This window comes from Molossus molossus, unplaced genomic scaffold (genome assembly GCF_014108415.1).
Source record: "Molossus molossus isolate mMolMol1 unplaced genomic scaffold, mMolMol1.p scaffold_m16_p_6, whole genome shotgun sequence".
Taxonomy (NCBI): domain Eukaryota; kingdom Metazoa; phylum Chordata; class Mammalia; order Chiroptera; family Molossidae; genus Molossus; species Molossus molossus.
In genome coordinates, this window is record NW_023425399.1 from 59,132,965 (window position 1) to 59,155,998 (window position 23,034).

A 23,034-nucleotide genomic window follows, 5' to 3' on the forward strand; every position below is an offset into this window, starting at 1 on the left:
TCCCACACATTCAGAATACTGTTCACTGAAACAAAAGAACTTAATCCAACCAAAGTGAATAAAATAATGGTTTAGAGACTATTTTGATGTTCCAGTATTCCTCTGGTCCAGTGGTAGTTCAAACTGTTTCACAAGTTTTTTTGGAGGGAAAAACTTTCTCTTAATAGAGGGTTACTTTACATTTTAACAAGTAAAAGTAGGTATCTAATGTTTTCCCATCTAAATATCTGATTTAAATATTGCATAACATCAGAGTCAGTGTGACATAATGGAAATATTATGAGGCCTGGAGTTAATGGAATTCTAAAGATTGGAGTTTGAATCTCAGCTGTCATGTACCAGCTGAGCAATCTTGTACAAGGTACTTATTCTTTGACTTGGTCTATTACCTCAAAATAGGGGTAATGCAATGTATCTAGAAGAGGTATTATGGGGGTTAAATTTAGATTATGTACTTAAACCGATTGGCAGAACTGGAGGTATTCAATATACAATGTTGTCTTCCCCAACTGGGTATTAAAGGTACACTTACCAAGAAAAACTACCATTTACAACAACTAAAAGAAACTGACAGCCCAGCCAGTTTGGCTCAGTGGATTAAACATCGTCACATGGACTGAAAGGTCCTGGGGTTCCATTCCCGGTCAGGGCACATGTCCAGGTTGTGGGCTTAATCCCCAGTAGGTGGCATGCAGGAAGCAGCTGATCAATGTTTCTCTGTCACATTGATGTTTCTCTCTCTCTCTCTCAAAAAAATTAATAAAAACATATTTAAAAAAGTAACAAAAACACTGACAGTGTTTCTAAAAATTCACTTATTTTTTTCTTTGTAAGTATTTTTATGCAGGACAAGAAAACAAGATGAAATCAACGAGAATGTTAATTATTTTAAAAGACTATTTGGCCCTGGCCAGTTTGGCTCAGCTGTTAGAGCATCGGCCTGTGGTCCAGAGAGACCCAGGTTTGGTTCCCGTTAAGAGCACATACCTCAGTTGAAGTTTGTCCCTGGCCCTAGTTGGGTCATGTGGGTGGCAGCCACTCGATGTGTCCCCTTCACGTCAATGTTTCTCTCTCTCTCTCTCTTTCTCCCTCCTACTCTATCTGAACAAACCAATGGAAAAATGTCCTTGGGTGAAGATTAAAAAAAAAAAAAAGGACTATTTGCAAGACCTGAAAGACAAACAGACTTCATTTTAGGGAAGGGGAATAAAGTTCATCTGAATCATTTTTCACTATTTTATTTAACAAGACAAAAATAAAATCATTTCAAACACATCAAGGGGAATTAGCCCACTTGGTGCTTCCTCTGGACAAGTAGCCTTCATATACTGCCAACTGTCCTAACAGTGGAATGGATATAAGACCTGGGTTTTTAGAGAGTAAAATCTTCCCAAGCAGGCTCCACACCTGAAGTAACAGAAAATCAAAACTGCACCCAAATAGTTTTGTTACCAAAATAATAAAAACTTCTCTAAGGTGAGTAAAGTATTGCCTTATAAACAAAATTAACTTACCTCGTTTCCCTCTCCTGAATTCATCAAATTCAAAATAACTTTTTTTATAGTAGAAGTTTGAACTATCAACACCATCATGTCTCTAAACCATCTATGTCAACTTAGAGCACCAAGAAAGAATTGGGTTTTCTTTAAGAGATGGTTTCTATAAAGAAGACAATTTCCTAAGCAATTCTCCTTATAGCTTCCTCAAACATACTATGTAATGGAAAACCAGACAATATTAAAATCAACTCTGTAATATCCTAATTCCCATAATTCTCATATTCCATTCAAAATGATAAAACCAATATAGAAAGAGTTTAAAAAGTTGAACTTTCCATTCTCCCAATGGACCACACAGAGATGGTCAGAACTCTTAAATGTTTTCACTATAAGTTGTTCAGGCTGTTACCGATCAAGACAAAGCCTCTCAAACCAATCAGTGGCTTCGTCTGATCCGCTGCTTACATATGACAATGTGCTGTGATGGAGTAAACAGCATACAAAAGGATCAGCATTGACTGTGAGGAAAAATTCTCCCCAAAGAAGTTTCTAGAATCCAGTAGCCAAAGGAGATAACTCTTTCTCTGAAGAGTGTTGAGAGAACACACTTGTGCAGAATTGCTCAGAGCTGTTCTTGAAGCAATCTGAATGTGGTCAATATTCCTACTGTTGAGGGAAAAATGAGATAACCAAACTCATACCATTTCCCTAGAAGGTTTTTCTTCAGAACACTAAGTGGGTAGCATAAAATTTGCAGATCTTAAAAGCTTAAATTCCCAAATCTGGATGAACAATGAAATGGCTTCATTATAGCCAGGTACAAGGAATATAGCCAGTGAGTACAGGATACCTGGGTGGAACAAACACTGTGGACCTGAATTTCTTCCCAGCAAGGCATGTTATCACTTACACATATTCAATAAAACAACAGATGGCTGGAATTTCTAACACATCCATTGTTGTAGGGGTTGTTGGGAATGCTGTCCCATAAAGTGTTCTGAAGATAGGTATAAGGAAAAAATGGAATCAAATCCAAACAAATGAACTAGGGGAAACAATTGAAGAAACAGGTCAACTCTGGAATAAATTATCCTTATGACTAAGACCTGTATTTTTTTTTTTTTTTTTGGTGGCACATGCCCCTAGCGGGAACCGAACCCAGGACTCTCTGGTCCATGGGGCGATGCTCAACCACTGAGGCAAACTGGCTAGGGCTGTATTTTAAGTCAGGAGAATTTCATTTTATTATGTGAAAAACAGTGTTTCTATTTTTCAAAATTTTATCTATAAGATTTTGTGCTCCTACCATCTAAGTAAGTCAAAGCCAAACAAGGGTTTCCTTCCTTTCCTTTCCTTCCTCCCTCCCTCCCTCCTTCCCTCCCTCCTTTTTTATCCTCACCTGAGGACATTTTTGCAGTTATCTTCAGATAGAGCGGGAGGAGAGAGGGGGGAAGAGAGAGAGAAACATCGATGTGAGAGAGACACATCGAGTGGCTGCCACCCACACAACCCCAACCGGGGCCGGGACAAACTGCAACGGAGGTACATGCCATTAGCAGGAACCGAACCCAGAACTCTCTGGTGTGTGGGCCGATGCTCTAACCTGAGTTAAACTGGCCAGGGCCTAAACAAGTAAAAGAAACTTAATTCGCTGCTCATGTAGAAATGAGAACACAGGAGCACAGAACAAACATTTCTGCTCTTAGTTCCAGATCAGGATCAATGCATCAAATTCTAACCTCGGTCACCCTCCACCTTCTGCTAGTGTGCAGCAGATTGAGAGATCCACACTCTACCCCACTGACAAACCCATGTGGACTCACTGGAAGAAAAAATAAATCAATGTTGACAGGTGTTAATTCCTAGACTCTTGCCTGAACACAGAAATAGATGATATACATAAAAAGCATTAGACTTACAATAAACTACATTTAAAGAAAATCTGTAAGATTTGTATCTGAAAGTAAAAATCAAGGACAATTAGATTTTAAAATCTGTATCATAACCAGGCAAGCACTTTGGAAATTTAGGTTGTCATTAAAATAAGAGTGTATAATGGTTAATAAAAATATTTCTAATATAATCAGGTTCTGGTCTGTGTTTATATAGAATCTAATAAGAGACATTTTTCTAAGAGGGAAATGATTTGCACAAGGTTAAATTTTCATTGAGAGTTACCTAATTCTAAAATAAACTATACACATGAGACTTTTCAAAGATAGCACCATGAAAGAATGTAGAAATGTAAAGTCTCAGGCTGATTATGGCTTAATAATAGCACCACCTACCTCAAAAGCTTGTTGTGAGGATTAAATAGGATAATATAACATATGAAAAGTGCTTAGTACAGTGCTTGGCACACAGTAAACGATCAATAAATGGTAGCAACCATCACTTTGAATTGATGCTGAAAACAAAGAAGGAATTGAGATTAAAACGGAATGACTGCTCCATGTCATAAACTATTTTTTAAACCAATATGTATTTTTTTTATTCACACCATCAATTCTAATTTATATAAAACAAGTGTACATAAAATTAAGAGTTACAACTCCTTCCTCTGACATACCTGTTAAGCAGAGCTACTTTTTGTTTTTTAAATCAACAAGTTTTCTACTTCCTTTCTCTTTTCTTGTTCCTTCCTTGGTAGATATACTAATACACAGTGAAATGGACCAAAAAGATAGAAAAGGACAGAGCTAATATATAAAATATTCTCTAAACATGAGAAATGGTCTTCATATCATTCTGAAATTATCTATTACATTTTTTAACCCTCTAAGAATTCAGATAAAGGGTATTTTAATTTTACATATAAATAAATGATATATGGAGGATTATATTTTTACATATTATATATGTACAAGCATAGATAAAAATCAGTGTAAGATAGCATAAAATACTGGGCGAAACTTGAAAACAAGTGTATGCCCAGTTGGTGTAACTAGAGAAGCTGGCATTGAACCAAAGGCCCTGTCAGTTTATCAGCAGGGATAAATATAAACACAAATGAACTGAATATTATTGCAAATATCCTTTTTAAAAAAATCCTCACCAGAGGGTATTTTCCCATTTATCTTCATTCAGAATGTGTGTGTGTGTGTGTGTGTCGGGGGGGGGGATATCGATGTGAGAGAGGCACATCGATTAGTTGCCTCCCACATGACCCCAACCGGTGCCAGGGATCAAACCGCAACTGAGGTACGTGGCCCTTGACAGGAATCAAACCCGTGACTCTTTGGTCTGAGGGCCAGCACTCCAACAACTGAGCCAAACTGGCCAGGGCTTTTCTTAATGTAAATAATAAAACCTCTAGCTTTAAAAATATCTTCTTTTTGCCCTGGCTGGTTTGGCTTAGTGGTTAGAGCATCTGACCTTGGACCAATGTGTTGTGGGTTTGATTTCAGTCAAGGGCACATACCTTGGTTCACCCCTGTGCGGCAGACGGCCAGTCAATGTGTCTCTCTCACATTGATGTTTCTCTCTCTCTCTCCCCCTCCCTCCCACTCTACCTGAGGAAAAATGGAAAAATATCCTCAGGTGAGAATTAAAAACTAAATTAAATAAAAATATCTTCTTCGTTAACCTATTAAAAATAATTCTACTTCATTAAAGTCAAACTGTACAATTGACTTTTAATATCTGCTATAATTAGAAAATACTATGAAGACCTAAGGACATGCAAATTTTGTAAACATGTAGAACCCATCATGGATTAGTAACTTTTCCCTCAGGTTGTTACCTGAAAAGGCAGGAGCCATGTCTATTTCCTTCTCTCTGACTAGAACGCCTCATTCAATAAGGGGTCAGGATGACGACCATAGGTACCACAGTACATTGCCACATATTTTCAGTAATTAGTACACGGTACCCATCAAAAAAATTATTATTGTTAAAAACTTAACACAGAGTCCTCAAGGACCTGCTTGGAGGAGGTAAGATGACTAACATTGCAGGAGTTCATCAACAACTATTTACTACACTGACTATAATTTCAAAAATATATTATAACAAACACCACCCAGATGGACAAGAAAAGAGACAAAAAGCAAAGCCGCAACACTGAATGCAATGAAACTCATTCTCCTGCACTGGGTCAGAGTGCATCATTATCAACATTTGTTTTACATAAGAAGTCTTCACCTTTTTGTTTAAAGCAAGGCTATCTTCAAATGGAAATTTAATATTTCTAGCCATATCTGAGTTACAGAATTAATACACTGTATTTTAACAAAGCAAGGCAAGTTGGAAAGAAAGATTTTAAACCAATAATGAACTAAAAACAGAGATCTTGGTGCCTGGACACAGATTTAATGCAGACAGACAGAGAAAAATGTCCCTCTTACCTCTTTTCCATTTAAAGGTTACAGGACACAGTAATACTGATTTAGGACACAGGCAGAAGTTTATTTAATATGTAGTACCACCTACTTCCTGCTTTCATACTTGTGGCACAATTTAACACATTCCAGAAGGCTACTCAAATCAATTAAAACATCTATCTGTACCAATGGTTTTCAAACTGTTTTGAAAATTATAACCGACTCCTTAAAATAATTAAACTTCATGCAGAAATCTTATGTAGTGTATAAAAGAGATAGAGGAGAGAGAGGTCCAGTTGAAAGTACAGGCTGGTAGCTTAGAGTCTTTCCTACCACTTCTTGGTGACCCCTTAAAAATCTAGTAAGCATTGTTTGAAAACCACTGAAATGTTATTTTAGCAATTAAATTTATGACAACTATTTAAAATTTAAGTTAAATAAGTTGAACACATAATAGAATGTTGGGGTCTGAAGAAAGCTACCATTCAAGCAACAGTTAAATTCATTAACCAATATTAAGAAGTTAAAGGGACAATGTAAGGTTTGTACATCATCATACTATTTATTCAAATAGAAAGAACTTAGATATTTTTATTTCAAAACTTCAGTCTAGTATTCTAAAATCGTGGCAGTAAAATGCTGCTCCTTAATTTTATTTTCTAAGTTATGATTTACCCCAATTATAAATTAGGATAGTTATACTGACATCTTCATGAAAAATAAAAAGTATTAATAACAGGCTTTACAGAAACCAATTTCTTTACAAAGTCTTGACCAACTGTGTTACTTATGTCATAGTAAGCGTAAGCATAACTATGTTAGTAAGGAGAATTTTCTTTCAAAGATATTTTTAGGGTAAATTTCTGTTTCTGTTTTTCTTTTTAAAATTAGAAAAACTGTACATAAAAGAAATGCATATATATGGTTAAAAAAATGTTTACTCAGAGGTCTAACTGCTCAAATTTCTCTATGAAAATTTATCCAGTACAATTGAATCAACATACAATTTTTTTATGATAACAAATTTTTCATATTTAGCTTTCTAAAAAAGCACATTTAACTACAAAAGTAAGATTAAATACTTATAAAATATATTTACCCTGAAATGGATAAAAATATAAATTATTGATGTTCATGTCAATAGTACATTTATACATTACACACATTATTTAAAAGTAATTTTCTTTTCAGTAATAATGTAGATAAAACCACAATATTTATTGCTTGTATCAAGTGCAGGTTAAAATCCAGATAACCTCAAAAACCTTGTGATAAAGGATATTTCTCAATCTGGTCAGGTGAAATATTACACTTAACGTGTATGCATACAGTTGCAAAATGTACCAGTTTTTAACAGGCATTAAAATCTTTATTTTAGATCATTGTTTACAATTTGGGGGCAGCACCTCGGTATTTTGGGATGAGGACCGAATATATCATTTATCTGGTTGGTGTCTATTCTACTGCTGTTTTGAGGGTATGATGAGTTTGCTAACAAAAAAATCCTTGTGATTAATGCAACACTGTCAGCTGTTAGTGCAGAAGCTTACTGGGCAAAATTGTTTTATTTATAGGACATTTTGCTAAAAAAAAGTGTCCAGCCAACAAAAGCGCTAACCAAAATGACTGACACAAACCCCATCTTAGTGAGAATAGGTTGCCAATATAACCACCTTTTTCTTTTTCGTTCAGTCTCATTTAGCCTCTGTTTCATCTGCTGCACCTTCTGAGCTGTGTTAGCTTTTCTGTCTTCTCGAATTCGTTTCCGTAGAATGCTATGAATAAATAAAAACAAATGATTAAGAAGTGCTTGGCAGGACCTAATTACTCTAATACAGAGGACCTAAGCTCAAATATTTACCCCCACACATTTTCAACTCATTCAAACACAAAATTTTTTTAAAAAGAAAAAAATTGGCTCAAATAAACTCTTATAAAAATTCTCAAGCCCTGGTCAGTTTGGCTCAGAGGTTAAAGCGTTGGCCCGTGGACTGAAGGGTCTTGGGTTCGATTCCTGGTCAAGGGCACATACCTGGGTTGCAGGTTCGATTCCCAGCCCTGATCAGGGCCATGCGGGAGATAACCAATTGATATGTCTTTTTCACATTGATGTTTCTTTCTCTCTCTCTCCCTACCCCCCTTCCACTCTATCTAGAAATAAATGGAAAAATATCCTTGGGTAAGGATTAACAATAAATAAGTAAATAAACAAATAATAACAAAAAAACTTCTCGCCCTGGCCAATTTGGCTCAGCGGTTAGAGCGTTGGCCTGTGGACCAGAGAGTCCCGGGTTCAGTTCCCGCTAGGGGCACATACCAAAAAAAAAAAAAAAAAAAAAAAACTTCTCAAAACAAAAATGAATAAAAAGCCTCAGTATTCTAAACAGTCCAGAGATTTATTCTGATAATTTAGTGGCAATTTCGGGTACAGTTTTATATTAATAAATACTTTTAGTAGGATCTGATAATAAACAAGGCACTTTCTTTCTTGAAATGCGAACTAGTATCTGTCAGTTTCCTTTCTTTGCTAAACAGCCAGAAGTGAGAAAACAAGTGGGTCCCCTAGCATCTAATCCCCTTTTGTGTTTATATCTAATTTTTGACACAGGCCTTTGATAAAAGCCATCAACTTAATACATCCATGAATATTGTTGTGGGAGTGCCTATTACTCTGTCCATATAGATTTCCAGCTCCTATTTGCCTATTCAATACAGAACTTTTGTTCCAACAATATCTTGATCTCCAAAATACATGGTCCTAGTACTACAAAAAGAACAGCAGCAAAAGGCAACATGTAAGTTACTACTGCCTATATGACAGCAAAAACTTAAACAGTCTCCCTTCCTCCAAATTAAATATCAATACCATAATTTTCCTAAAGTATAACTCTGATAATGTAGCTTGACTAAAAATCTTGAATGCCTTTTCAGTGTCTACTACGCCGACTTTAAGAGGCAACTTTTTCCTAGCTAAAATGTTTAATCTGAATCTAATAATGAGAAACAAACAGAACAATGCAGATTGTGGGGCATTCTAAAAGGCAACTGATCTAGAAGCTGCAAAGACGCCAATGTCAAGCAAGGGGGAAAAAAGTGGCAAACAGTTCCAGATTAAAGTAGACTAAAGAATCATGTTAACCAAATACAATGCATGATCTTTTTTTTTAAAATCCTCACCGGAGGACATTTTTCCATTCTTTGTTCAGGTAGAGTGGGAGGGAGAGAGAGGAAGAGAGAGAGAGAGAGAGAGAGAGAGAGAGAGAAACATCGACGTGAAAGGGACACATTGAGTGGCTGCCACCCGCACGACCAACCAGGGCTGGGTACAAACTGCAACCAAGGTACACGCCCTTAGTGGGACCCGAACCCGGGTCTCTCGGGACCGCAGGCCAATGCTCTAACCGCTGAGCAAAACTGGCCAGGGATAATGCATGATCTTTAATTAGATATTGAATTTTTAAAAAAATAGCTATAGAGATTGGGATCATGAAAATGTTCCATAATTAGATTATGGTGATGGCTACACAACTCTGTAAATACACTAAATCTATAAAACTGTATACTTTAAATGAATAACATTAATGGTATATAGTTTATATCTAAAAGTTATGTGGACTTTTTTTGGACAACTAGAAAAATATGAATATAGGCTATATATTATTTTACCAACGTTAAATTTCTTTGGAATACTGGAACCTTCAGACATTGTTGGTGGTAATGTAAAATGATGTAGCTGCTGTGGAAAACTTTTTGGCAGTTCCTATAATGTTAAACACAGTTACCAAATGATCCAACAATTTCCCTCCTACATGCATACTCAAGAGCACTGACAACCCATGTCTACGCAAAAACTTTCTAATATTCTCCTGCTATGCACAACTTTGTTTCTGCAAAAATGATTTTTTTCTATTCTTCGAATTTGTTCCTCTCTAACCTAGAAACCTTCTCTTCTCTCTGGTCCTTTTCATTTCAGTTCTGTTCTTCAATTCTCCCTCTTCTCATTCCCTAGGGCCCTTCTATTTTTTTTCTTATGGCATTTTATTTATAGAAAATAATTTATGCTACTAATTTTGGTTCCTGTTTTATAATATATTAGCAACTGTGAGACTTTATTTTGCTTAGCTCCGTTTGCATAAATATCTTTATTACAAAGATATTTCTAATGTCTTTTGAAACCTTTACTTATTATATACACAGATATCTCCGGCTTTCTAAACTCTCTTAATATTTGCTGTGACATGAAAAATTTATTACCCAGAATTAATTCTCTGAATTGAAAAGCCACTGTAACAAATATGTGTGTAACCTGCCAGTGAAAAAATTTAAGTTGCATCTAGGTCCAGGCAAAACATATATAAAATATATGAAAGAATACAGAGCTTCCACACAAGGAGACAGCCTTTTATGGGTCCCCATATTTGCTTCTGCCAGGAGCCGGAGGCCACCAACAACCAGGTTCTAATTTTGGAGGAATCTTTAAAACTGCAGTATAAAAAAAAAATTATAATTTTTATCCAGTGTTGTCATTTACTATATAATATATAAACCCAATAGGGGCTCACACAGTGTTACATGGTTATATAATTATGCTTTAAATACTGTTATACAGGTGTTTAAGAGGATTTTTATGATTTGGGGGAAATTGGTTATGGTTTTAGCTAGGCTGAGAACACATTTAAAACAACAAAATAGAGGCTTTGGTTTTCCAAAAGTGCACTATTTGTATGTTTTCAGGAATGGAATCAGTACAAATGCCAAGGGATGTCATTACTTAAAGAATGCAATTCCGGAGAGGTAAGGACTATTCTTAATTCGATTCAATAAATTCTTTTTATACACAGTTGCATCTAAGGAAATTATGTTCATGTAATAACATGCCAAGTGGAACCTGGCCAGGTTTTCCTACATAATTATATAATGTAGGCCATAAACTGGAAGGGAATGCAATGCCTCCTGTGGACTCTTGCCTATGAATGACCATGTGAAATCCCCCATGGTGGCACACACAGCAGGCTACTGCTAACACATGTCTCAACAAGTGCCCTTACCACTATGCAAATACATAGGGGAAGGGTCCAAATTATGTGGCTTTTCATTTATCCAAATTGTTCTCCATTCTCAGTGATCTGGGTTTATGGGTACACAATAATTAACATTGACTTTCAAAACTTGATGGCAACCTACAGCATAAAATATCTTACCAGCACAAAAGTAGCGGCACATACTTTAAATAGGTAATATATACATATATGGGTGTGTGTGTGTGTATAAATATATTTACATATAACATGCACATATGTAAAAATGTCAAAATATTTGGTGACTATTTGTGATACTCTGACATTTTATTCTGTAATTTAACTCTGATTTCAATTTTATTGTATTCTATTATTGTAAAAATGTTTATAATTCACAAAAATGATTCCATGACTATGAGAATATGATCTTCAATATGAAAAACTGATTTAAAGGGTATTTAATTATGAAAATTAAAAAAATAAAGTCCTGGGTTCTATTCATTTGAAACTGAAACACTTTTCTTAAAATTCTGATTTACTTTAATTGCATCTCTAATGCAAAGCTATATATAGACCAGTATTAAAACTTTTTTGTTAATCCTTACCAGCGGATATTTTTTCATTGATATATATATATATGTGTGTGTGTGTATTTTTAGATAGAGTGGAAGAGGGGGGAGAAACATCAATGTGAGAGAGACACATTGATTGGTTGCCTCCCTCAAGACCCCAACTAGGGCTGGGGGTCAAACCTGCAACCAAGATACAAGCCCTTGACCAGGAGTCGAACCTGAGACCCTTCAGTCCCCAGGCCGATACTCTAACCATGGAGCAAAATCAGCCAGGGCAAGACCAGTATTAAAATTTATTAGGACTGAACAATAACATTTTTCAAGGATAATATTCACAATATTTTTACTTTTCTATAACTTTGCTCCCTCAATTAGTCCTCTTTAAAAAAAAAAAAAGTTTTTATTGATTTTCTAGAGAGATAGAGAGAGAAATATCAATGGGAGAGAGAAACATTGATCAGCTGCTTCCCGCATGCCCCCTACTGGGGATTCAGTCCACAACCTGAACATATGCCCTGACTGGAAATTGAACTGGGACCTCTCAGTCCATGGGATGATACTCAATCCACGGAGCCACACCAGCAGGGCTCAACTATTTCTCTTTGTTCACAGTCCTTACTTTCTCATTGGGACCCTCCCTCTGCTTTCAAACATGCTCAGGTCTCACCTAACCCAAAAGGAAGAAAATAACAACATATGCGAACACTACTTCCTTCTCTCCTACACTCCCCCAGAAAACCACCTTCTTCTATCACTCTCTAACTTCTGAGTGGTTTTACTGATCTACTCTGTACTACCAAAGTTGAACAAGTGATTTACCTTGTTGCGACTATTAATGTGGCTGGGCTGTATACTTCAAGATTAAAACCGAACACCTCTGAAATGCTAAGGGCACTGCTTCTATCATCAAGCCTATTTTCCATTTAATTCTACAAAGAGTACTAGCCAAAACTACAACATCAAGCATTTGAAAGTCTTATTACTAAAAAAGATATGGTAATTTAAAATAATATTATTTCTTGATATAAAAGTATACTTAAGGTGCCCTGGCCAGTTTGGTTCAGTGGTTAGAGCGTCAGCCCGCAGTCTAGAGAGGCCTGGGTTCGGTTCCCGCTAAGGGTACATACCTTGGTTGCAGTTTGTTCCCAGCCCCAGTTGGGGTTGTGCAGCAGGCGGCCACTCAATGTGTCCCTTTCACGTCGATGTTTCTCTCTCTCCCTCTCTCCCTCCCACTCTATCTGAACAAAAATGGAAAAATGTCCTCAGGTGAGGATAAAAAGAAAAGTATATTTAGGTTAAAAGAAAAAATAAACAACTTATGCTTTAACTTGTAGTCTAAAATTTCTAAAGCCATAAATAAGTACTGTTGCTAAGTCATAATAAACTTTAATAAAATATATAATAATACATACACTATGTATTGCAATGTTACCTTTTATAAAATTTCAAGTAATTTTCATATTGGGGGAATACAGGAGTGAAGGCATATGTGTAGGAGACCTTAATTTTCACAGTACAACCTAAGATCCCATTATAACTACAACGTAAGATTTGCCACAATAGCTTGGCCGGTGTGGCTCAGTGGATTGAGTGTCATCCCATGGACTGAGAGGTCTGGGTTTGATTTCTGGTCAGGGCACAAGCCAGGGTTGTGGGCTCAATCCCCAGTAGGGGGCATGCAGGAGGCAGCCAATCGATGTTTCTATCTCCCTTCCCTCTAAAAAATAAAAACATATTTAAAAAGACAAAAAAGGCCCTGGCCAGTCTGGCTCAGCGGTTAGAGCGTCGGCCTGCGGTCCTGAGAGACCCGGGTTCGGTTCCCACTAAGGGCACGTACCTCGGTTGCAGTTTGTCCCCGGCCCTGGTTGGTCGTGCGGGTGGCAGCCACTCGATGTGTTCCTTTCACATCGATGTTTCTCTCTCTCTCTCGGTTCCTCTCTCTACCTCCCACTCTACCTGAACAAAAAATGGAAAAATGTCCTCGGGTGAGGACAAAAAATAAAAAAATAAAAAAATAAATAAAAAGACAAAAAAGATTTGCCACAATAAAAAGCATATTTGACAAAAAGTCATTCAGAGATACTGAAGAGAGTAAGCAAAAGAGCTCATTTCCTTTGCTAAGTGACTCATACCTCAGGATAACAAGATAGTTTCCTAATGTGTATGAGATAATTAGAGCTTAGAAATACAATTTTTTAATTTAAAAATTTGAATAGTTTACACATTCATATGGATTCAAAACTCAGAAAGTATAAAAGGAAAATTTATGTGATTATTTTTGGAAAACAGCAACAACAACAAAATCCCAAAGTTTTTTTTTATTCCCAATAATGTAATTAAACTTTAATATTCAATTAAATATTTTATAAAAGCCCTAATACCAATTATATTACAACCATAGTACAAACCCTACATAATTGTACAAATGGCAGGTATTCATACCATTTATTTTCTGTACCACACTATATATTTTAGCATCCAATTATATACATTAACTTTTGAACTCAGTATTTTGTTAAACCATTTCCAACCGGTGCCTGTAAGTATTGGCTTCTTATTAAAACTAAAAGCTCTTTAAGATAAATGATGTCATCATATACTATTTAAATACCCTCAGGTACTAAATAAATGGGTATATTAATTCAATAAACAAAGGGTCTATACTAGTTCACATCTACTGACCTTTTTAAAATACAGTCGCATATTTTTAAGCATGTTATTCTTACCTCTCACTGTTCTCTTCCATAGTATCTTGCATTTTGGAGGATAGTCCTGTATATCTGTCACCTGTCAGTTTTTCTTCTTCTAGCCCTATCCTGTTCCCATTGTATTTTTCAGTCATTATCTTGGTTGGTGAATGATCAAAAGCAGGACATAAGTCTTCTTTAGAAAGTTCTTTCCACCGTTTCTAGGTAAGGAAGAGAAATAAAAGCAAATGCAAACACTCAAACTTTGGTTTTCCTTAATATTAAAAGGATTTATGAATTGAAATTCTATGGCCAATTTAAGAAAACCCTGTAGTGCTAACAGATGACTACAAAAGGCCCTAATTAGCCCAGCCTGTGTGGCTCAGTGGACTGAGCATTGTCCAATGGACTGAGAGGTCCCAGTTCAATTCCCAGTCAGGGCACATGCCCGAGGTTGTAGGCTTGATCCCCAGTATGGGTGATGCAGGAGGCAGCTGATCAATGTTTCTCTCTCACATGGATGTTTCTATCTCTCACCCTTGCTCTCTCTCTAAAAAATCAATAAAAAAGTGTTAAAAAATATATAAATAAGTAAATAAATAAGGACCTCATTAAAATATTACTCATAGTAAGACAATTTTAGCCAAAGCCAGGTTTTGCGGGACTCCTAATCCACAGGTGTGTAACACTGGAAGCAGTGATCAAGATGGCACCTGAATGTAATATCCTTGTTCCTTGCTACTTGTCTAATCTAATGTAGAACCTACGGTGAGTAGGTCCTCATAATACCCAAGGACTGTATTTATTTATTTATTTATTTATTTATTTATTTATTTATTTAAATCTTTATTGTTGAATGTATTACAGATGTTCCTCATTTTTCCTCCATTGATCCCCTCCTCCCACTCCCACTTCCCTTCTGCTTTTCCCCACACTGTTGTCTTTGTCCATTGGTTATGCAAATATGCATATAAATTCTTTGGTTTATTTCTTCCAACCCCTCAATCCTCCTTCCCTTTGAGGTTTGTCAGTCTAGCAACCAATTTGTACTTCTTAATATCTTCATCTTTTTCACTCATTCCCCTAACCCCCCTCCCATCTGACAACCAACAAAATGTTCTCTGTATCTATGAGAATGTTTCTGTTCTGCTTGTTTATTTTGTTTGTACATTCAATTGTTGATAGATATGCATTCATTGCCATTTTGTTTGTTCATATTTTTTATCTTTTTCTTCAAGAAGACCCTTCAGCATTTCATACAATTACGGTTTGGTGGTGATGAACTCCTTTAACTTTTTCTTGTCTGGGAAACTCTTTATATGGCCATTGATTCTAAATGCCAGCTTTGCAGGATAGAGTAATCTTGGTTGTATGTTCTTGCTTTCATCACTCTGAATATTTCTTGCCACTCCCTTCTGGCCTGCAAAGTTGCTTTTGAGAAATCAGCCGACAGTCTAATGGGAACTCCCTTGTAGGTGACTAACTGCTTTTCTCTTGCTGCTTTTAAAATTCTTTGTCTTGAACCTTTTGCATTTTGATAATGATGTGTTTTGGTGTGGGCCTCTTGGGGTTCATCTTGTTTGGGACTCTCTGTGCTTCCTGGACTTGTATGTCTGTTTCCTTCACCAAGTTAGGGAAGTTTTCTGCCATTATTGTTTCAAATAGGTTTTTGATTTCTTCCCTCTCTTCTTCTGGCACCCCCAAGATGTGAATGTTGGCATGCATGAAGTTGTCCCAGAGGCTCCTTACACTATCCTTATTTTTTTTTTTATTCTTTTTTCTTTTTACTGTTCTGATTGGGTGTTTTTTGCTGCTTATATTCCAAACTGATGGTCTGCTTCTTGGCTTTCCCCATTCTACTATTCAATCTGTGTAAATTATTCTTTATTTCAGTTAGTGCCTCCTTCATTTCTGACTGTGCATTCTTCATTTCTGAATGGTCTTTTATGCTCTTGAGGCCCTCACTAAGTTCGCTGAGGTTCTCACTAAGTTCACTGAGAATCCTTATAAGCAGTATTTTAAACTCAGCATCTGTTAGGTTGCTTATCTCCATTTCGCTTAGTTCTTTTCCTGGAGTTTTGTTCTGTTCTTTCATTTGGGACCTGTTTCTTTGTCTCCTCATTTTGGCTGCTTCCCTGTGTTTGTTTCTATGTATTACTTAATGAGAGGTATGGGGTTAGCTGAGACCAGATGCTGCTTGTTTGAAAATATTTAGGAAAACCTGAAGGAGGATCCAAGACAGACCAATCCTATGGTTAAGCAACTGGCAACAGCTTGGGTGGGCATCAAAATTGGGTGGGGCAGGGCCTCAGGGAATTACCAGGATGGGGAAACAGTGTTAGCCAGGTTGCTGGAGTCCCAGATATGGTTGGCTGTCTGCTGCCCCCAGGGCAGGGTTCACCAAAGGAACAAAGGCCTCTGACAACACTTCTGTCCAAGAGAAATCCCCCTCTCCAGCCCTCGCTCCAGTGCCAAACAGCTCAGTTCTTCCCTGTATGTCTCTGGTGCCCCTCAAGCTGCCTCCCCTCCAAGCTTAGAGGGAGTTAGTCCAATATGTCCATGCGTAGGCCCTTTAAGAAGAGGTGCCTGGGGCTCCAGCAGCTAGCTGCAGCCTCCCTTAGCCTCAGTTCCGGCTGGTTTTTACAGCCAGAAGTTTTGGGGACTTCTCTTCTTGGCACTGGAACCCTGAGCGGGGCACCTGGTGCGGGATGGGGACCCCTTAGTCCTCTGGGAGGACCTTTCCAGCTGAGCTATCTTCCTAATTTTTATCTGCCACACGTGGTTTTGGGGCCAGCCTGTTGCGCCTCCACCCCTCCTACCAGTCTCGATGCAGCTTCTTCTTTAATTTCGTAGTTGTAGGACTTCCATTCAGCTCAATTTCAGGTGGTTCTGAATGATGGCTGTTCTGTAGTTTAGTTGCAACTTTGACGTGGTTGTGGGAGGACGCGATACCGCGTTAACCTACGGCGCCATCTTGACCAGAAGTCCTACCCAAGGACTTTAATTTGGTTGTCCCTACCAGGCATTCCAGCTCCAGGTAGCTAGCTAGCCCACCACTAGGTTACAGAAAACTCCTATAGCATGCCTATACTTCAAAGTATGCAGAATTTAGACCATGATTAAAAGAAATTAGATTTTCTTCATCTATGAAATAAGAATATCATCACCTACCTCAGAAGCCTGTTGTGATTAATAAGATAACATATGAAGGGGCCTAGCATCAAGTCTGGCAAACATTAGTCTCCTTTGCCCTTGCTACCACTATCCCTAGAGAGAGAGGACTAGGAAGAAGAGGTGCAGAGTATATCTGGGCCTCTGAAAGATGAAGGTAGTGACAAAGTACAGGCCAGAAAGGGAGAAGGTATGTATAACCTTGCCACATTGACCACTGTCTCTCAAGTCTTTCAATGCAGCTTCTTCTTTAATTTCGTCGTTGTAGGACTGGTAAGACAACCATCCATCTCCCTGCCAATAAAAACAGTGTAATAGAAGAGGTAGCAGAGAGAGCCAATGGTTTTGATTATTTATAACTTTAACACTAGCACAAAATGACTTGGCATAGATGGGATGGCTCTTTGAAGATCCTATCATGGAAAGATGAAGTCTCAAATATAATGAACAAGGAATTCTACAGCTATTGTCTCAGGATTTTAATGATTTTAAACAGAAAAGTAACAATGAAACTTATACTTTTCTGGAATGTAGGGAATGCTCACACTCTGAAATTACTCTGGTACAAAATAGCATTGTTAAAAACAATGCTTGTATATTTAGATTTTTTTAAACTGTGGAAAATTCATTGAGACACTGATAAACTAAATTCTAACTTGTCTCATTATCATATAATAGAGAATTAAAAAGGCATTTTACCACACTGCATGTTTCCTATGTGTCTATTTTATTAAGTTGCATATTAATGTATCTCTTTTTGTTTTATAGATTAAAAAAGACTTAAGAGAATGTAAAATTCTATAATTTGTAGTATCTGGAAGACAGTGAGTAGTACAATTTGGTTATAAGATGAGAGCACACAGAGCAGAACCCTGAGAGATGAGGCCAGAAAGTAAGCACACTTCAAGGACAGAGGTCTCTGAAATTCATTTGAGAAACAATGGGGTGGAACTAAATTCTCCTGAGCAAGGACCTAAGAGGACTTAAACCATATCCAGAAAGAAGATTTTGGCAACATTTGAGAAAATACTATAATGGAACATAAGACTAAGATCTTTTAACTTTAGATGATAGTCGTTTTTCTTTCTTCCCTTGTTTCAAATTTTTGTTACTCAGTCCAAATAGAGTTTTTATACTGAAGACAATGCAAGTTGGGAAAAAAGTTAACTAAGCACTTACTACACCCCACACTGTTCTAATGCTTTAAGTGTACTAGTTCTTTTTTTTTTTTTTAAATCCTCACCCGAGGACATTTTTTTCGATATTTTGTTCAGATAGAGTGAGAGGGAGAGAGAGAGAGAGAAACATCGACGTGAAAGCGACACATCGAGTGGCTGCCACCCACACGACCCAACCAGTGCTGGGGACAAACTGCAACCAAGGCACGTGCCCTTAGCTAGCGGGAACCGAACCCGGGTCTCTGCGGACCGCAGGCCGATGCTCTAACCGCTGAGCCAAACCGGCCAGGGCGACTAGTTCTTAATCCTCACAAGAACCTCAGGAGGTAGGTACTACTACTGTTCTTATGATACCCTTTTTACAGATGAGATGGGTTGAGAGAGTTTAAGTAACTTTCCCAAGGCTATGCAGCTAATGAATAATAGGGCCAGAATCTTTAATTTGTATTTTTTAATCCTCACCTGAGGACATTTTTGCATTTATCTTCAGATAGAGCGGGAGGGAGAGAGGGAAGAAGAGAGGGAGAAAGAGAGCGAGAAACATCAACGTGAGAGAGACACATCAAGTGGTTGCCACCTACACGACCCCAACTGAGGCCAGGGACAAACTGCAACTGAGGTACATGCCCTTAGCGGGAAACGAATCCGGGACTCTCTGGTCTGGTCCGCGGGCCAATGCTCTAACCGCTGGGCCGAACTGGCCAGGGCTAGGGCCAGAATCTTAAACCAGGTACTCTAGATTAACTACCCTATAACCCCTCGTGATTATCTGTAAAAAGCACACCAACGTCAGACACCAGATAGTTTAAGAAAGTACCCAATAGAAGTGTTAAATTGTCTCCAGAATTTATGCTGGTTAATTTCTGAAGTTTCTATCCTTTCTAAGACCTAATTATAGCAACTTGACCTTATTACTTGGACAAAACTCAACAATGTGAATAAATGAGATGATGTTAATAATCAAGTGTTATTGGACCACATCTTAGAATATGCAACAAATTCAGAATCTGTCAATAAGAAAAGCACTCAGCCCTGGCCGGTTTGGCTCAGCGGTTAGAGCCTGCGGTCCTGAGAGACCCGGGTTTGGTTCCCGCTAAGGGCGCGTACCTCGGTTGCAGTTTGTCCCCGGCCCTGGTCAGTTGTGCGGGTGGCAGCCACTCGATGTGTTCCTTTCACGTCGATGTTTCTCTCTCTCTGTTCCTCTCTCTCCCTCCCACTCTACCTGAACAAAAAATGGAAAAATGTCCTCGGGTGAGGATTAAAAAAATAAAATAAAATAAGAAAAGCACTCAGTAAAAAGGTGTGGTTGGGGTGTGTGTGAATTAATGCTGATTAAAAAAAAACCCAAAATGTCATTTTGCCATGTCTCTGGGCAGCAAACTCACTCAACTAAGCAGGCACTCCAAAATCACCTGTCTTAACTTGTAACTCCTTGTATATTTAGATTTTTTTTTAAACCCTGGGGAAGCCAACGAATCAACACTGCACTCAGCTACCACCTCATTCAAGCTCTAATTTTGAGGCCTAAAGTAGAGCTATCTAGACTGACAGGTTTTCATCTAATTCTACATTCAAGTTGAACCACGCCCCTGCATGTCATATGCTGCTTTGAGCAATGCCCCACACTGCCTGCAATCCCATGCATTTCTCACTAAAGAAAGCCTCTGGAAAAAGCAGTAAAATGATGTAATTAAACTTGAAACCCACTGTAATCTGTTAAAAGTATATCATTCCGTAAACAGTTTATAAGTAGTATCAAATTACCAGCCAGAAATCTAACACCCAATTCTGAATTGCCAAACTGGATTAGTTATTCTGTGAGGTTTACTGTCATCATTGATACTGGAAGTATACATATAAATTTAAATTAAGACTAATCCAGAGATACACAGGTTCAGGAAGTACCTCCACTCCCACTAACTGTTGTGCTTAAACTAGACAGAAGCTCTCTTTTTTTTCTTACAACTACTACATTTTCCCAAAAACTGGAGGCAAAGAGGAATTAGCTTAAGAATTTCATAAATTGGCTATCATATCCATATATATATAAAGAGAAAGAGAGACTTTTAAAGGTACAGTTAAATTTACTCAGTTTGGGGATTCTACATATTAAAAAGTAACTTTAGTTTTTTTTAACTAAAGTTTTATGATCTAAGATTTCAGGGAACTTTATGTCTCTTAGATTTGTGTTCTAAGCTAAAGTCCTAGTACAGCACTGTCCAATGAAATATAATGTGAGCCATATACCATCAAACCTTGGTTCTCAAATGTCTCCCATCTTGAACAATTTGGTTCTTGACCAAGTTGTTCATGAAAAAAATGTCTAAGCTATGGAATAAAACTTCCTTTTTCTGGTTTTTGACCTGACAACCCTTTCATGCTGATACCTCAGCAAGACAAAAAGCATCTCTCAGGCAACAAACAAAGGAGAGAATGCTTTTGTTGCTGGCAAAATCAATAATTAACACAATTTTAAAACACAAAGAGGCCATCAAGAGTGCTAATGTTGCTACGGGTATGAAAGTGCTCACAAAACAGCAGTCACAGGCAATTGCAGAGGGGGAAAAGTGTTGATTTGGATAAAGCAGTTAGCCAGTGATAACACTTTGGAAGCAATGCTGACCTCCTTCCTGAAAAGACACCCATGGAAAGGGTGCTAAAAGTGATTCTTTAAGTCTGGTAAGGGGTGGTTCAATAAACTTAAGAAAAGAAGTGTTTATTTATAGATTAAACAGTATATTAGACATGTACTATATATTAAGAAAGGTTAAAATGGGGAATCATTTGTGAGTCTGGAATGAATTAATTCAATTTACATTACTTTAAATGAGAAAAAAATGATTCGGTTTTCGAACAAATCACTTGTAGACTAGCCTTCTGGAACAAATTAAGTTTGGGAATCAAGGTTCCACTGTATATATATAATTTTAAAATGTCTAGTAGTCATGTTTTTTAAAAAGAAATTTTAGCTCAGCTACTGTGGCTCAGTGGATTAAGAGGTGCCAGTTCAATTCTGGGTCAGGGCACATGCCTGGGTTGCAGGCTCAATCCCCAGTAGAGGGTATGCAGGAAGCAGCTGATTGATATTTCTCTCTCTAACTCATGTTTCTATCTCTCTCTCCGTTCCTCTCACTCTAAAAAAATCAATAAAAACATTTTTTAAAAAAAGAAATTTTAACAGTTTTATTTAACTCAGTATTTTAAAATATTGTCAACTGGCCATGGCCAGGTGGCTCGTTTGGCTGTAGCATCTTCCCATGCACCAAAAGGTTATAGGTTTGATCCCCAGTAGTGGTGTGCATGGGAGGCCCATTAATGGTTTTCTCACTTTCTCTCCCCTCTTCTCTCTCTAAAATCAATAAACATATCCTTAGGTGAGGATTAAAAAAAACTATAAAAATATTGCCATCTGAAAATATTAGTATTTTTTAATTACTGAGACATTTTTACACTTTTTCTCCCTGTAGGTGACCTGGGCCTCAAGGCTAAGGCGACTAGATTTCATGCTCACGTAGGTCTCTTGGCTAAGGTGACTAAATGACTCCATTTTTATCAATGAATCTTCCTCAATTTTTCCAATAATAGGTTAATTACCCCAGAAGTAAAGGAATTTCGCCTAAGATTATAGTTGCCCTATGTGTTGGGAGGCATTTGCAGTTGAGTATCTGTATTTGCAGGCATTTGCAGGTACTTGTGAGCCTGCTGAATAATACTAATTTTGACTTCTGTAATCACTGTCACACCCACTACTGTACTGGTCCCCTGAGGGGGGGGATAAAAGGGAGATGGAGCTTCTGTCTTTAAAATCTGGACGAGAAAAAAAATCCCTGCTGAGGATCTAGGGAAGCTGTACCCACCCCTAACCTGCAGATGTAATGAAGTGCTCCTTTACAATTCAACTGTGCATCTCTGGATATCTCGTTGACACATTATAACATGTAATCTTCACATTTTGGTGTGTAGTTTACATTTTAAGCAGATCTTGATTCAGACTAGCCATATTTCAAGTACAGCTATCCCCACTTTCCAATAGATCACACCACTTTGCTTATACAGAAAGAGCTACATCAGTTCCTGCTTTCTCTGACTGAAAGAAATCTGAAGAGGATTTTTACTTTTGTGAAAACAGTATTCAGTGTTTGTTTTGCAGCCAGCTATCATACAGGCAATATGCATCCTGAGCAGTGAGAATATTACTGCTTTTATTACATGTTAATGTTATTTTGGGTTTCATGTGTTATTTGGTATGGTTTCGTAGATTAATTTTTTGGGTCTGAGAATGCTAAAAAATGTTTTCATATAAATTAATAGTAATTGTTTTTTGCCCTGGCTGGGTAGCTCAGTTGGTTGGAGCATCATCCCATACACAAAAAGGTTGTAGTCTTTATTCTCAGTCAGGGCACATACCTAGGTTTCAGGTTCGATCCCTGGTTGGGGCAGAGCTCTAATGTTTCTCTTTAATAAAAAGTATTTTTTAATGTTATTTAAAGATTCAAAAAAACTTTTCAATGAAACTTAAATATTTTATTGATAAATAAAATAGTTGGTCTTAAATAGTTCAAATAATAATGATCAGAACAAAGGTAT

At 37.4% G+C, this 23,034-nt stretch overlaps 1 protein-coding gene across 8 annotated transcripts in view; it reads right to left on the reverse strand.

The window, feature by feature from the left end:
• The window catches only part of PTPN2 (protein tyrosine phosphatase non-receptor type 2), a 124,543-nt gene that overhangs the window by 1,558 nt on the left and 99,951 nt on the right, over window positions 1-23,034 (reverse strand). For 5 of the 8 annotated variants that reach the window (XM_036244447.1, XM_036244448.1, XM_036244452.1 and 2 more), the window contains 3 exons: window positions 17,471-17,563; window positions 14,138-14,319; window positions 7,495-7,596 (listed from right to left, as the gene is read on the reverse strand). In XM_036244447.1, coding sequence (XP_036100340.1) covers window positions 7,495-7,596; window positions 14,138-14,319; window positions 17,471-17,563 — 377 coding nt within the window. Of the gene's footprint in view, window positions 1-3,787; window positions 3,907-7,494; window positions 7,597-12,604; window positions 12,650-14,137; window positions 14,320-17,470; window positions 17,564-23,034 lie in introns of those variants that run through there. The other 3 variants (XR_004957037.1, XM_036244450.1, XM_036244449.1) reach the window with 3 other exon arrangements.